Genomic DNA, 16,401 nt, shown 5'->3' with positions numbered 1-16,401 from the left:
ACATATAAATCGAATGTGATATCTCTCCCAATGGCAAACAATACCTTAAGTGTGTTGCGTCAAAGTTAAATCTCAACTTATAACTTATAATTTGATATATATTTTTAATCTTCTTATCTTTCTGTCTATTACATGTTTCTATACATCCGAACGATATTGTACTAGTGTAAACCATATTAAGGGTCTTTTTTTTGGGGGGGGGGGTGGAGCTCATTCCAGTGTTTGGGTAAGGCCCAATCTTTGATAAAAAAAGAAATGCTTCTGTATCAAAGATACTATATGCTTTTTTACTTGTATGTTACTCTGCTGTTGTAGAAACGTGAATGATGATAGTATATGTGTAATAATGTCTGATCCGTAGATGTCCTTGAAAGCCCTTCTGATCCGAACCCCCCTCCCCCCCCCCAACAAAAAAAAAAAAAAAAATCCGACATGGCGGCAATTTCTCTACTTTGCTCTTAAATGTGTTGTGCGAAATTACTTTTCAGTATATTGTTCGAATACAATTTTCCAAATTGATTACTCGTGCTGTATATTCACATTTACAAATAAGCATGCTGAAACTGTATTTACTGTTATCAGATTTTTCTTACATTGTTTTGGGGCTGACTTCATGTGGGTTATAGTGTCACAATTGATCTGAACTTATGCCATTGGTAGATGCTTTCCCCATATTAGATATCAGGATCACTCGAGAGTGAAAATATTCATTTTCATTCACTTTAGAGTGACCTCGGGGATCACTCGAAGAGTGACGAGTGATCCCTATTCAAAGGCAGGGCTCGACACTTACGTTGGTCCGGTGGCCCGGGGCCACCAAAAACGCATGTTGGGCCACCAAAATGTCAGAAATGAAGAATTTGGTGGCCTGATCGGGCCACCAAAAAAGGTCAGATATTTGCCTTTGGGCCACCAAAAATAAAAGTTAGTGTGGAGCCCTGCCTAAGGTCACTCTAAAATGAGTGAAAATGAACATTTTCACTCAAAAGTCACTCCAATTTCACTCTAAATTCACCGTTTTCTGTTATTCACTCCTCACATCAAAAGTAAAAACTTCCACTCGATTTGTTTTTTCTTTTTCAGAGAGTAGAATATCACTGCTTTTAAAAATGTGTCCATAAAAACCTAAGACGGTTTAAGATATCACAACAGACAAAATTGTATCAAAATCGAAATAATACATTTACTTTGGCGCAATACACTAGATCTATGTCAACTTTGATGGCTGTCATCTTGATTTTTTTTTTGAGCGGTTGATCTAAATTGTGTCTTAAACTATCTATAACAAGATTGGTGCCCAGTTTCAAGCTATTACCTCTATTTGAAATTTTGTTTGCTTCATCTCATCTGCTTCAGAATAATCTACTTTGAAATAATAGCGATCAGTATCACCTGAGCTACCACTTGATATGAAAAGTTAGTTTGCAGGCACAAACCCTTGTTTGTCAAAGATAAAGTCTGCATTTGCTAAGACTACTACACGCACTACTGGCGCTGCTACCAGCGCCAGTGCCAGTGGTGCGTGTAGTAGTCTTGGCGCGCGCAGACTTTTTTATGACCAACAAGGTCTTGGTCACAACTAAAATGGCCATTCTTACGTAGTGAGTTTTTAAGTTTGAGACATTATAACTCCTGAACCAAAAATGGTACTGACCCCTATTTTTCTCCAAATATTAATTATATGTCAAACAAAATTCTTGAGATGTTTCAAGATAATCCTTCAGTCTTTCTCTGATTTATGCTGAATCAAGCATTTTCATGATTTTCCTTTTTTCAGAAAAATATCAAAAAATGAGTGTTTTTTCCTTAAAATCTCAATCCAGTTATCACAATAACCCACAAAAATGGTATCAACTTGTAGAAAATTTTATTCTCTTTCATATGACGTCACATTTGTTGAAATTTGATGTTTCTATCAAATTCTATCTTTCAAATAACAAATTCAGTGAATATGGCGGCCATCTTGGACGCCATCTTGGATTTGGAGGTTTTCGCAACAAATTTTTTGAGGTAGACCAGTGGAATGTTGTTTGTTACAATAAAAACTTGAAAATAAGCATGGTCTACTTAGTTTGTAGAGAGAGTGCAACTCGACCTCTGCTTTCAGCTTTTGGCCCCCCGGTTAACCTGTGCTAGAAATCGAAAGCCCCGGCCCCGTGACTGATCATCCTGACCGAGCGGAGGCGATGTTATGTCAATCAATGTCAATGGCGTATTAAAGTTATGTGAGTATTTCTTCTTTCTGATATAGGCTTATTACCTAGCTAGTAGCAATGTGTAGCCCTTAAATCTAAGTAGTGGTGCACTTGTGGCAACGTAATGAAATTACATCAGCCAATCCTAATCGCCAAACCCGGAGCGCGGAGGGTAACATCGGCTATTCGTCGGCTTGTCTTACAGTTACATATCCCCACACGTAGAAAAGTATGTTAGTAGGCCTGATGATTATAATTTAATCTCAAGACTAGGTAGTCTAACACTACTAGACTACAACTTGACTGAAAGATCGGTCTGTATCTGTCCGTCGGAGAATGTTCCGCGGAGAGTGCGTCTGGCTTCACGGATCCCCTCCGTATAACAGCGTTAATGGCAAAATATAAAAAGAGTCCTCCGGACAGACGGATCTTTCTGTCTACATGCAATTTTTGGTCTAGACTACAACTAGTCTAGCCCGACCAGATACTGTGTCGCTATACAGCGACTGGGCTGTGTGTAGTTATCTCAAGGCAATATCAATCCAGACACACTTGTACATGCCATGCCATTTGGCATTATGTGTTTGGTATAGACCTAAGGACCCTGAGGCTAGGCCTGAGTAGGTCATAGTTTACACTTACAACTACATACAAGTTACAGTCACCACTCGGTACTCGCTGTCGCTTCACGACAGCGGCTGCGTGTAATAAGTCACCACGGGCACAGTCAGTTTTGCAGAGACTCCAACCCCAAGCACCTTCTGATCTGGAGATTCTCCCGCCCGAAACCCCTAGCAAACGGGAGACTCCAAGTTGATGTGTGAGAAGCGCGAAGTTCCTAGGATTCTAGATGTTCTCTGGTGCTATCTATGGCTTTTTTTTTCAACATACGATAGAAATAATTAAGAAATCCTTTCCACCGGGAGACACAGAGCCAGGGCGGGAGAAATCAAATCTCAAACGGGAGAACGGGAGATTGTGCAAAAATGGGCTTTCGGCGGGAGATCTCCCGTCGAAAACGGGAGAGTTGGGGTCTCTGGTTTTGACAGTCGGTATAAACAGTGTCAGTGCGGACTGCAGTGTTTATCACTGCAGCACTGTTTAAGTGACGTACATGTGTAGAGTAAAGCTATGTAGTGAGGTGCCCGCACCGCGCCAGGGCCGAGGCCAGGGCCTGAATACTGCCACCCTGTTTAAAATTGTTACAAGCCCACAGAATAAAAATTTATGCCTGGGACTGCGACTGTTTTCAGCTCAGTCAAGTACGCTTGAAACTTGGCAGGGTTACTGCAATCAAGCAAATTGTGGTGAAACCGAACATTTTTTCGCGAAAATCTTTTATCTTTAAATTTATTAGGAATAGGATTAGGATTACGCTTTACAAGTATCATCAGGGTCACCTGCACGCATCTTTGACATGCTTTGTCTATGCATATAGTCTATGGGAACGCTGTTGATGAGTTGCGGGCCCTTTCCTTAGTGCACAGCATTTTCGCATTTTCGCATTTGAGGACGATAGCTGAAGATTTCCGGTATTGATTGTTAGTGAACTTGTGGTTCCAGTGGAATCTTCAGCATTTTTTGTGTATAGTGAGTGGGATTTGATAGAATTTCAGTGACGAAATGTGATTCAAATATGCATAAACACACAACTATGGCAAGGTGCGTGTCACCCAACGTCTGTATAGTATACAGTAGGCCTACAATAATGAACAGTGCTACATCACATCTTTATTCAATCTGTTAATTTTCATCACTGGTTGGTTCACTTAACATGACATCATGCTTGAGAACCTGGAAAGAGTTCCTCATCTTATGTACATATGTACCCCTCACTAACCTACATATTTGTAGGACTCCAGGGTCAATGTATTGTACCCGAGGACTCTGAGATCTTGAACCTAGAATAAGTATTATCCCTGTTGCAGTTTTTCATAGTGAAGCAGAAGCTATACTATGATGGTACACGGTGACAGGTGATACCAAAGGCCAACGGACGGAGTTTATTTACAGATAACAAACATAATCAATTTTACAAATGAAAATTTGATAGGTGCAAGTAAAAATCAAGCCAGTGGATCAATAGCATCCTGGATCCTGGATCAACGTTTATACCTTTAAACCCTAACCCTAAACGTAACTCTATAGATCCTAGATCTATATTGTATAGGAATACTCTCTATAGTCTAGATCTAACCCCCTTTTTTTCAGCCTGTCATTACTGTTTGTAAGAGCATCCTGTACAGAGTTTGAATATTGCTGTATCATTAATAATCATTAAGTATTTAGATAGCATTGGTTTATGATATTAATACACATTAATTTTTTTTTTGCTACTCCTCAAATACAAAACAATATGTAAATATTTTATTCTTCCTGCAGTCTTGATAAAATGCTGCAACAATGTCTCGGCCACCGAGGGAAACACTACGTCAAAGGTTCCAAGACTTTTTTGGTATTAGGGGCCATGCAAGATCCACTGCTGGGGGTGTCCAGTTGAAGAAAGGGGAATTCTTTATCACACCTGCTGTGAAGAGGGTAAGTTTTCCATGTATAAAATTCCACACATTGTTCCTTTCAATGATACTGCAAATATTATGCACAGTGCTCATATGAAAATGATTCACGACATTTAAACTAAAGGGTAAATTTGGCTTTATTTTAAAACCTAGGGATGTGTGCTTTTTTCTCTCTGTGATTCAAACCCTGTCATTTAGAAATTGGAAAGCTTAGAATAAGATCAACACCTAAGGATCATACCACACCATCGATAATTGTGGTAGTGATGATACACTATGTACTGATTTCTATTTCGATAAACCTTGTAAAAATTTCATAAAATCCTTCTCTTCTCCAAGATAAAGCATGCCTTGGTGTAATGTCACCCCATAAGCCTTCACATGTGGTTTGGCTGCAAACTTCAGGATAATCCCCCTGATGTCGCCTATACATTCTCTATATCATTAGAAGCTCCTTATATGTGCAGTATACTATGTACAAAAATAAGCAATGTTATCGCGGTGAGGATGGGTCCCGAGTATACTCTGGCAGGTCTCTATGGGAAATATGTGTTACGTTGTAGCAAAATCAGTCCGTCCTCAACGGGTTAATGTGTTAGGGTGATAGTGTACAGGGTGTTACAAAGGTATTGACAACTGAATCCCACAAAGAGGAATGTGTTTGGTGTTCAGTGTAGATAGCCTGGTACTGATTGCACACCGCATGACATCAATGGGTCTGCTTGCAACACTGTCTTTTGTTACATACATGTATAAATTTTTTTTTTTTTTAGTTTATTTAAATTTGCTTACCATTTTGATACAATCTCTCTTCAGTATCAAGATTCATAGAAAGATTCAGAATTACCATTTTATTGACTACACAATCATAATTTCTGCCTCTAGACTCAGTTTATTTGACCCACTGTGTCCACTGCGTGTCTTGTAAAAAGCCTGTTATGTATTAGTATTCTTGAAGCTTGAGCACTGGACATGGGTTAAGTCCCTTGTATCATCATTTCTCATTCCATTAGTATGTGTACACTGCAGCTGACTACAAAAGGGAAAATCTAATTTGCTTCTCTAAAAGCGATCAGTATTGCTTTGTGGTCAAGCATGCTAAAGAGTTAGCTGTTGATTTTGCAACATGAGCACAACATTGAGTTTATTTTGCACTACTTTGATGCATTGACACAATAAAAGAAAAATGCATCACCTGTCATATAATTTTGTTCTGTGCCTGCAGGACCTTAGTCGTGACAGCGCCCTCAATGTTCGAGTGAAAGCAATCAGTCATCTGAGTGGGCTGGTGGGAGAAAAGAAATTAGAAGAGGTAAGTCTGACATGGAACATTATGGATGCTCTACTCAACCCTACTCTGTTAACCGGGTGAGGCGAGTCCCGAGTATACTCAGGCAAGTGTCTGTGAGAAATGTGTGTTGTAGCAAAATCAGCCTGTCCTCATTGGGTTAGAATTCACTATAATGTATTGCTAACTTTTGCTTGAGTTTTATATTTATGTAGGATATGCTGATCACACTGGCCTAGTTCTGCAAACTTCTTGCCAGTGTGCAGCATGAAAACAAAAACAACAACAAAAACTTGTCAAATGATCTTTTATGAATGTTGCTATTAGTATTACATTCCTTTTTCTTTGCTCAATGTAAAGATCTAGGTTGATTAAAGATGAGATAAAGCAAACAAAATGCATGGTTTGCCGCTAAATTACTTGAAAATTCATGTTTATTGTTTTCATTATATATGTGTTTTTGTATGTATTTTATACATACTTGTGTATGATTTATATAATTTATTCTTGAACTTTTTGTTTAATATGCAGTTGAGTGTTGCTGTAAATATCCAGTTTCATTAGGAAATGCAATTTTTAATAGGTCTGTGGAAAGACATTCATGTCAAATTCTGAGTTGATTTTGTGATTAACCTAATACTGGGGTGTTATCATCCAAACTGAGTGTCATGTTACAGCAACTGTGTCCCATTTTGCTTAAAGGGGATGGCTAGTAACTGATCAGTTGGAATCAGTGGGAATGCTGGAGGATGATTGTTCCAATTCTTGTGGGATTCATTATGAGTACATTATATATATCTATTGTTGTGTGAAAATTATTTGCTTCAGAATGGTCTCATATTCAAGTAATGTTCAGTTTAATGGTTCCAGGCTATCATGCCTGTACAGTGACGAGGCATTAAACTGCACATTACTTGAATATGAGACTATTCTGAAGCAAATTATTTTCACACGATAGATATATACCGGTAATGTACTCTTAAATGAATCCCACAAGAATTGGAACAAACATCCCCCAACATTTCCACTGATTCCCACTGATCAGTTACTAGCCATCCCCTTTAAGGTCATAAGATGGCATAGACAATGCTTCATGTCCTAGCTAGATTGCCAGCAATAAGATCTTGCCAAACTTTTGAAATCATTGTATAATAGTTTCATTCACCTCATCCTCCTGTATGACGTCCTCCTCCTTGAAGAATGAATGCAAGAGAATATTAATCAGAGGGATGAAGGCTGAGGTGTGAATTTTCTTCAATTTGTCTCCCTCTACAAATGAAATTTGTAATATCGCAACTGCTGATCTGTAATTTAACAAACATGTCAGAAAAACAGAACCACGGGACTCAAACGTGTCATCGCAAAGCAATAGATGACAGGTTAGAGAAGTCCCATGGTTCCTTTTTTCTGACATGTTTGTTAATTTACGGATCAGCAGTTGCGATCTTTAGTACAATTTTCATTTGTAGAGGGAGACAAATTGAAGAAACTTCACACCTCATCTTCCTCCTCGTTGTCCTTTGTATTCTCAGCATGCCATAGAAACCATCTGGGTCTCAATCTCTGACCTGCTTGAGCCTCAGGTCAGTGCCGATCACCGTCACCTCGTCTTACACTTCTTCAAGTGTGTCATCATTGGACAGGTTAGTCTCACAGAGATAGCTTCTTCATTTCCTACAGGATTCAATAAGAGCGAAGCTGCCTGCTAGTATGTTTGACAAATTTTTATTATGCTTTTTTTATGGTTCTGATGCATTTTGAGGAATTTGACTGGTCAGACAATGGCCAAGATGATGTAAACACAGATAATGTCTGTGTTCATGTATTCTTGAACACAATGGTGAAAAACAATAAGCAAAAGGACATCAAATTGCTGGATGAAGGCAATATTGACATAACATAGTTATATTTTATATCAAATTGGTCACATATTTATATAGTATTGACTGGCCTCGAGGGAGATACCAGAAAATATTCTTTCAGTGCGGGCAATATCTATCTGGTATCTCCCTCAAGGCCAGTCAATATCAAAATGATTACCTATCCCTTAGGTAAATTAGGAAAATATGTGAATACGGCTATACACTATGATATAGATCAAGCCACATTTGACTACCTGTATATCATCGCCAACATGTCGAATAATTAAAAAATTGTTCATCAATGTATATCACTCAACTCCAACTTCAAAGATACATATGTAGTTGTAACAGAACTTCAAACATCTGAACGCTTTTACACTTTATATTTGCTTCTGTTTCAATTTATAGAGTTGTAATAACTGATGGTCACTGTGCAGTTATTGAGCACAAATGGACTAATCATTGTTTGACGCGTAGTGCTGCTGGAAGCGGTCGACCTTGTATGAGTTGATTTATCGGCGTTCTTCTGCGGTGCGTGTAATCGACACCAGCGACCTCCTTGAATGTTTTCTCTTCATGGTCGATCGGAATGTTTACATGTAAAGCAGGGAGGTGGGGAGGAGATTCCACTCCTTCTCTTCCCACCTCCCTGTTTTACAGTGCACTCCTATTACTGTATAATGAACACGGTTATAACAAAATTCTGGTTATAATGAAGTAAAAATTTGGGCTGCAATGTCATCCACTGTATGTATTTCTATTGTTTATTTGTTCAGTTATAACAAAATTCCGATATAATGAAAGAAACCTGCCGGTCTCGAGGATTTCGTTATAACAGGAGTCCACTGTATATGTAAAACCCTGAATGCTCGTGATATGCTCTAATGTCGCCTGCTGAACTCCCGACCCTGCAAAATACCAACTGTAATTGCCTCGCAAAACTACCTCGTATAGGTAATAATTGTTAATAAGACATGAAAATCTATTGTGATCTCATGCCTGAGGGAAAACAATGTGATTGTAGAGTGTGGCTGGTCTCCATGTATTCAGTACATCTATACCCCTGACTCCTAGACAAAGAAGCCATGTTCGAGCTGACTGACCAGCTATCAAAACATTTATTGGAATATGTTAACCACTGAAATATACAGTTGTTTGTCCAGCCCCATCTTGAGGAATTGTGCTTTGACCTTTGACTCTAAGGATCACCAGAAGTTGTTAGCCAAAGAGAAAGCAAATGATGACAGCAAAACTATCATATTGTAAATAGCATGTGTGTTGAAGATTCCTTTGCCGTTTTAGAATGTGAATGCTTTACATTACAGTGCCTGTTACTCTGCCCTTTGTGATTTTGTTCTCCTTGCTTGCAGTCTGATTTTCTTGGGCTAATGAGATGTCATTTCTTCAATGTCGTCAAGAATCATAACATCTTTGAGGATTTGCCACAGAGGTACAAATTTGTATGCTATCAAAGTCTGTGTGATTAGGTGGAAGTGGGGTATTAACCTTATCAAACCAAGGAGGACTGTTGTCTGCAGACTTCAAATATTTGTACTTCCTGTATGATATTGGGAACATCAATGTTACAAAACTTTAAGGGGGGGGGGATGGATTCCACCCCCCCTCCCCCCGAGATCTCGGCCATTGGTGGCGCGATCGCGATGAAATTTTGCATGCGTGAGACCCGCGTCATAATCTACAAGATTGTGTCATAAGATATTTTGAAACAATCAATTTCTAATTTTAATCAATTAATTATGCAAATTAAGCTCAAGATCATATTTTAGCCTAATTAAAAGCATTGAGAGTCTAATTTTTGATCTGTAAATCTGTTTTAGCATATTCAACAATTGTACATCACACAAACTTCCAAAATTCATTTCAGTTCTTATGTATTTTATTGTTTTCAGAATTTCTTATGTATTTCCTTGTATTTCAACTTTTGTTTCTTCTTTGTTTTTTCGTTGCAAATTGTCACTGACCACTTTTCTACCCTAATTGGCACAAAACTGATCAATGAAAGTGATTAATTGTAAAAGTAATCAGATTTTTATGACTTTCATGACAGCACTGTTTTCCATAGGCAATGTACACAAAATCACAAAATTGTGCCCGTTTTGGGGTGACATTCTGTTACAAAAATGGGCGTGGCTTCGCAAAAGTATGCGTGGATGTCGCAAAAGTATGTGTGGATGTCACAAATTTGGTCTCAAAAGTTGCGCGAGACTTGAACAAACAAAGTCAAGAAGCCTTGCGACGAGGCCTTCTCGCGTTACAGAATTATAGCGCGAACCGTCGAGGGGGGCGGATTTCACCCCCCCCCGGCCCTTTTAGGGTTAAGTTCCCTCAACCATACATCTTCATCATCTCTACTGTTGATGATCTGGACATTTTCTTAAACCCTTTCCATGCGGGAACCTTGTGGCCTGCATATAAAGTCTATGGGCATTTAAGAATGCAGTATGGATCGGGTTATGTTCAGTTCAGCCCTGTAATTTTCCCACTGCCTGGCAAGCAGAAAGTGAACGTAATGTCCGAGTTTGGCTGGTCCCTTGTATCTCGTTTCACATGACCGGTCAACCTTGTTCAGCATCTCCTTGTGGAAATGTGTGATAAGCTTTATACAAATGATAATTTACAGTTATGTAATTAAATTATATGACACCAAACTGCAAAAATGTGGTTCCTGGGAATTGGTGAAAGCTAGAGCAATGTTCAGAGGAATTATCTGTCCTTTCTGGTCAGCTTTAGCAATGTTCAGAGGAATTATCTGTCCTTTCTGGTCAGCTTTCTTCTGATAGTTATGAAACCAATGCCTCAGAAGAAAGTTTGAGCATGATCAATATCCTGTCTTGAGATCAATTTCCTGTCTCGTCTATACTTGCTTGTAAGTGTCCCTATAATGCTAGAGATGATAACAATTATAAACTGATAAAAAAACAACACCGAATATATTTGAAGAGTAATCATAATAGTAATATTGCAATGAAGGATTTAGATCATTGGACATTTGCTAAGATTTAAATGCAAAGATATCCAGCTGTGTCCAATGCTTTATACAGATTTGATTGATGTGATGACATTCAGTGAACCACACTCAAAGAATTGTTATCATATACTAATATATTCAGTTCTAATAATGAAATCTGGGGGCATTTCTCTCATTTCCGTGATGTCTTCAGACTGGACATGTTCCGTGCTCTTAGTGACAACGGTAAGAATCTCTTGGACTTTGAGGAGGAAGCTGGCCCGTTCCTCATGCTGTGGATGCCGGATGTGATCAGCTATGGAAAGTGAGCCCTCTGTTGTTCCTTTCAGTCTTGGTTCTACTTGTGCCCTTAATTCTCTCATTTATTTTAGTTTGGTATAATGGCAAATATATTGTTGACTTCATGTATTTTGTTGTAACTTTGTTTATAGTGCTTTGAATCTTTTGAAAAGGCACTATTAAAATACTGGTTATCATTTCTTTATTCTTTTAAAGATTTTTATGACTGTAAAACCAGAAATGTTCGCGTGCATTTTAATTTTGGAAATTTTGCTACAGCCAAGATTCGGGAGATTAAAACAAATGCGAAAGTTCTTGTATACACGATATGAAAGATGCATCTACAATGTAGAAGTGAGATGTTGAATTAGACAACAACTACAGTAATTTGTTATTGAGTTCAACTTCAACAGAATTGGTCATTCTTATGGTGATATGTTGGAATGGGCAAGTTAAAAAATGCATTCATGATATTCATGGATTTTATCCCTTGAGGATTAAGTATCTAGGCAATTGGTTTGGCTGCTCTAATAAATATATTTAATGCTTTCATTATGAGGTCATGCATCTGTCAGTAAAAATAGTTTTTGATGTTTAACTCCAATCTTTCATTGCTGTAGTGCTCTGGCACATATAAAGTCTGACCTCATGTATTTACTTTTCTATTTGTAGAACTGCAGAGTTTCTTCAAGTTTTGGTGAATGTCATCAAGTATAACTCATGCTATCTGGATGACCACATAATAGCTGGACTTGTACAGTGAGTGACTTTGTTGGTGATTTTGATAGTAGTTGTTCTGTAATTTCTGCTTTCACCTATTGTTTTTGTGTAGGTATACTCACATACATGCAAAGTTATCATAATGTGTGATTTTTGTATGCGTGTGTACATTTTGTTATCACATTTGTGTTAGTCACATCTAAAGTTATTTGTGTGCATTTTTTCTTTTAGCTGAGAAAAATTACATGCATTTAAAATCTCCCACAAGGAGTAACCAGAGGATAAATAAGGATTATATCCAGCAATCAAGTGATTACATTATGATAAGTAAGCTCTAGTGTGTGATCACTTATTCTTTTTGACCAGAACTCTTTGAGATTTAAAGGATATACAGAATTGTCATTTGTTTGGACCCAAGCTCTTTGAGATAGACTTATATGTAGGACAACGAGCAATATTTAAAGTTAGCAGTGGCGGAGAGTTTTGTTGTGATGACTGTATCCCACAATGCACCATGAAGTGTTGGTAGTTTTGGCTGCTGATGTTTTCTTAACCATTACGACTCCACCCCTGTTTTCTTTGCAGGCACACGTGCTCAATTTGCAGCCGTACGGAAAAGGAGAGAGACATTGAGCAAGCTCTCCACGTTCTGGAAGCAGTCGTCTGCTACAGCTGTCTGCCGAGCGAGTCCCTCTACCACTTCATTACCGCCCTCTGTAGGACAGTCAGTGTCAAGAAATTCTGCCAGTCCTGCTGGAAGGTAACATATTATTCAAACTTTAGAAGTAAATTATTATGTAAAATCACTGAAGAAGGTGCCCCAAAGACAGAATGAGAAGTTACTTTAAAGCAAGACATTTTCGCAGCATAAAATTTTTTGTGTATTGGAGCCGATTTTTCATGGCAGGAAATTTTTTCGAATTGCCAATGCAATGGCATTCAGTGCATTTTAGTGTAGACAAGAAGTTGCGCACACATTTTTATTTTGCGAATCTTGGCTATAGTGATATTCATGAAATTAAAAAGCATGCGAAAGTTTCTGGTTTTACAGTATTGTCATGTAGTGGAAGTGCCCCATCCCCATCCCCTCAACCTTCTCCACCAGATGCTTTGAACTATTATTGTCAGCTATGCATGAGAAGAGCCAGGGGCGGATCCAGAGATTCTGTAAAGAGGGGGCGCAACTAATATTCCTGGTGCCACTTCCGAGTTTTATTTCATTTTTATGCCTCCGCAACGAAGTGGCCGGAGGCATTATGTTTTCGGGTCGTCCGTCCGTCCGTCCGTACGTACGTACGTACGTCCGTCCGTACGTCCGTCCGTCCCGTTTTGTTTGTATCGATATCTCAAGAACCGTGTGGTGGTTTTACATCAAACTTGGTATGAGGGTATATCTTTGGGGGATAATACTTTGTGTGGATTTTAGGGTCACAGGGTCAAAGGTCACAGGTTATTTTGTGAAAAAAAAATTGAAATTTCATGTTTTTCTCCATATCTCGCAAATGGTTCAAGGTATCTTCATGGAACTTAGTATATATGCTTGTACCGATGGGCAGTGATTATCTAGGGAAGTTGGGGGTCAAAGGTCAAGGTCAACTCCTCAAAATATCACTACTTTCCATTAAATGCAATATGCCTGAAGGTTTTTTTTTTAAACTTGATGTATGGCATGTATTACCCATTATATATTTTTGGGGAAGTTTCTTGCCAAAAGGTCAAAGGTCAAAAGGTAAAAGGTCAAGTGAAAGTGCTAAATTGCACTTTTTCCTGCATATCTCGGAAGTAACTCAAGGTATCATCATGAAACTTACATATTCATGCATGTTCAACCTAACAGTGATTCTCTTTGGAACTGTGAGGTCAAAAGTCAAAGGCCAGGTTTAGATAATGCTATTTTCCCATTTGATACTGAAATTATACTTTTTCTCAATACCTTGAAAATTACTCAATGCATAAACTTATAAAAGGGTCAAAAGTCAAGTAAAAATCATCAGTTCCCCAAATACCTGCACTCTGACATTTTAATCATTCATCCAATTGAACCTAGTTCTAGGAAAGTGAACATTCAGCACATTTGTGTCAAACCTGTCATTTTAATATTTTGCCAATTGTGTGAAACTGTCATCACACATTGTCAAGACATTGTACTATAGACCTATTAGGAGAACCATGCATTATGGCGGAGGCATATCAGTAGCCGTAGCGATATATCTAGTTTCCTTTTTGTTTCTTTTGTTTTTAACGAAAAATAAAGGGGGGGGGGCGTGCACCGGTTGTGCCCCCCTCTGGATCCGCCACTGAGAGCCATTGTGTCATGTTGTGTGCTTCCTCAAGAAAGTGCTCATATGGGAGATTACCTCAAGAAAGATTTGTGACCTTAAACAACAAAAAAGATCGTAAAGTCTCTGATGGCTGGGCCGAGAAAATTGAGTTTGAAGTCAGATCATCAAAATCCGTCAAAATGATCAGATTTCTGTTTTTGGCATAATTTTGTAGTCAAATGTATCGTCTATGATCTGCGGAAATTTTGAAGCTAAATGATTTAAAAAAGGAAAGGAAAGAAATTAGTATTTTTCTAGGCCATGATTTTCCAACTTTCAGTGGAACAGAAATGTGTGCGAAGATTCGGATTTAGCGCCACAGCTAGACTCCGCCCCTAGCAACGAGGGAGTGATCTTATTGGTTTGTGCATGGCATCCTGGTTACTGATTGGTCGTGCATAGACTGCTAGCACTATAAAGCTTGGATGAACATTGCAGAGGTTGCTAAGAGCATACCTTTTATTGTAAAGAGGTGAAAACTGTCTTGCCTCCCCTTGATCATGATAGCGTCAGAAGGAAAACTTTGAAGATAGTTTTCTCGTAACGCTGATTTCGTAAACCACTCAACATTTGCTAATAAAGTCATCAATATCTCTGCAACCGAGTACTTCTAATCAATGAATCGTCTTATATGTGAAATTAAAGTCGAAGAGTAAGGGAATAATGTCATGTCAGTTTCAGAAAATTGTCCTCCCCCTGACTTTCGGATCCTTTTGTTGTAGCTGGTCACATATATCTACTTCATTGCTATCACCCCAAAGGCCATGACTGTTGTGCCACAACCTAAAGGCACAGACAATATGTGGAGATGCAGACTGATGTCATAGACATTCTTCTCTGTTTTGATAAATCACTCGAGACACAAGTCATGTAACAGTTTCACAGGGTCTTGTCCGGAATGGAATCTTGTGCCCCATAGAGGCTGTTAGCTTGATACAAGTATTCAATCTGTTTTGAATGGCTATGTGAAATAAATCATAATTCAATATACTGGTAATTCAATTCAATTCCACACTTAACCCGTTGAGGACGAGTCCTGAGTATACTCGGACAGGTCTCTATGGGAAATGCGTGTTGTAGCAAAATCAGTCCGTCCTCAACAGGTTATTGTGCTAATGCAGTTTTCGGCCTGTGGCAAGTTGCTAATTGTCCAGTGCTGGATCTATTTGAAAGCCAGTCTTGTAATATCTTTGCAGGGCTTACAAGTTGTCTGACCTTGGTTTTGATTCTACATCATTTGTACATTCTTCAGCCCTTGTCCAGTTTGAATGACAGGTGTCTCTTTCATCTCCTTTTACAGTTGATGCGGAACCTTCTCGGCACTCACCTGGGTCATAGCGCCATCTACACCATGTGCTGCATCATGGAAGATATGTAAGAATGAACGTGATAATACACTTCCTACCCAGAATTACATATCTAAATATACTAGATACACTATCTTTAAATTCATGTGAACTTGAGTCCCATTGACATAAGAATATAAGATTATGATTAATGCTGGTTGAGAATCCATACGAGAGGTGATAATCACCTTTCTTCTCTATTCTTACGAAATTTGTAAGAACGTAGGAACATAGTGTTACACATGACATGAGTTGCATGGATGAACAAGGGAAATTTTACTTACATTGTACCAGTCTCATATTCACACAGCTTCATCTTTCATTTCTACAGTGATATAATGATATATCTGTAGACTGTACAGACTGAAATAATTGTGGTTTTACTTTTGTGACTTTGTTGAATCCCCTCTGAACCGTAAAAATAACCAAGTGTGACTATAAAATGTGTGAAAACATTAATGAGCAAAATCTCATTTCTAAAAGAGAAAAAAAAATCAAGCTATGCAAGCAATAAATCTTGCACAACGAGTAATTATTAGTAGGTCTAGCACACCCCATTGGCCACAGCAATAGCGATATCTGGGGCATAACAATACACCAGTATTGTACTTCATATGCAAGACAGACTACTTTTTTTGCAACATGTAGGTGCAAGGAACCATCGAGTAAAAACATTTAGTGTTAGTATTGTTGCTTGTTACCCAGTTTTATTCATCTTTAGAAAGGTGAAGTAACAATTACAAGACCCTCACAACTGCAAAATCAAGAACATGCAACAATATCTGATAAGTGGCAAATCGTGAAAATATCTATGAAAAATTTTCAGCTCATACAGTATGGATAAAGTACAGTGCACTCCCGTGATAACATACACATTAATTT

The 16,401-nt window shown here is 38.4% G+C and overlaps 1 protein-coding gene across 1 annotated transcript in view; it reads left to right on the top strand.

The window, feature by feature from the left end:
- Nucleotides 1-2,209: 2,209 nt before the first annotated feature.
- LOC139722487 (tuberin-like) overlaps nt 2,210-16,401 on the top strand; it is a 55,560-nt gene continuing 41,368 nt past the window's right edge. The window contains exons 1-9 of the mRNA XM_071633777.1: nt 2,210-2,225; nt 4,578-4,733; nt 5,940-6,026; nt 7,535-7,645; nt 9,235-9,314; nt 11,047-11,157; nt 11,805-11,891; nt 12,438-12,612; nt 15,474-15,547. Of these exons, the coding sequence (XP_071489878.1) occupies nt 4,599-4,733; nt 5,940-6,026; nt 7,535-7,645; nt 9,235-9,314; nt 11,047-11,157; nt 11,805-11,891; nt 12,438-12,612; nt 15,474-15,547 (860 nt within the window). The 5' untranslated portion in view covers nt 2,210-2,225; nt 4,578-4,598. The remainder of the gene's footprint in view (nt 2,226-4,577; nt 4,734-5,939; nt 6,027-7,534; nt 7,646-9,234; nt 9,315-11,046; nt 11,158-11,804; nt 11,892-12,437; nt 12,613-15,473; nt 15,548-16,401) is intronic.

This window comes from Diadema antillarum, unplaced genomic scaffold, assembly GCF_040938485.1.
Source record: "Diadema antillarum isolate AM-2024a unplaced genomic scaffold, OU_Dant_1.0 scf00000166, whole genome shotgun sequence".
Taxonomy (NCBI): Eukaryota; Metazoa; Echinodermata; class Echinoidea; order Diadematoida; family Diadematidae; genus Diadema; species Diadema antillarum.
The sequence above is the reverse complement of the archived record's forward strand: the minus strand, read 5'-3'. Positions and strand labels throughout refer to the sequence as shown.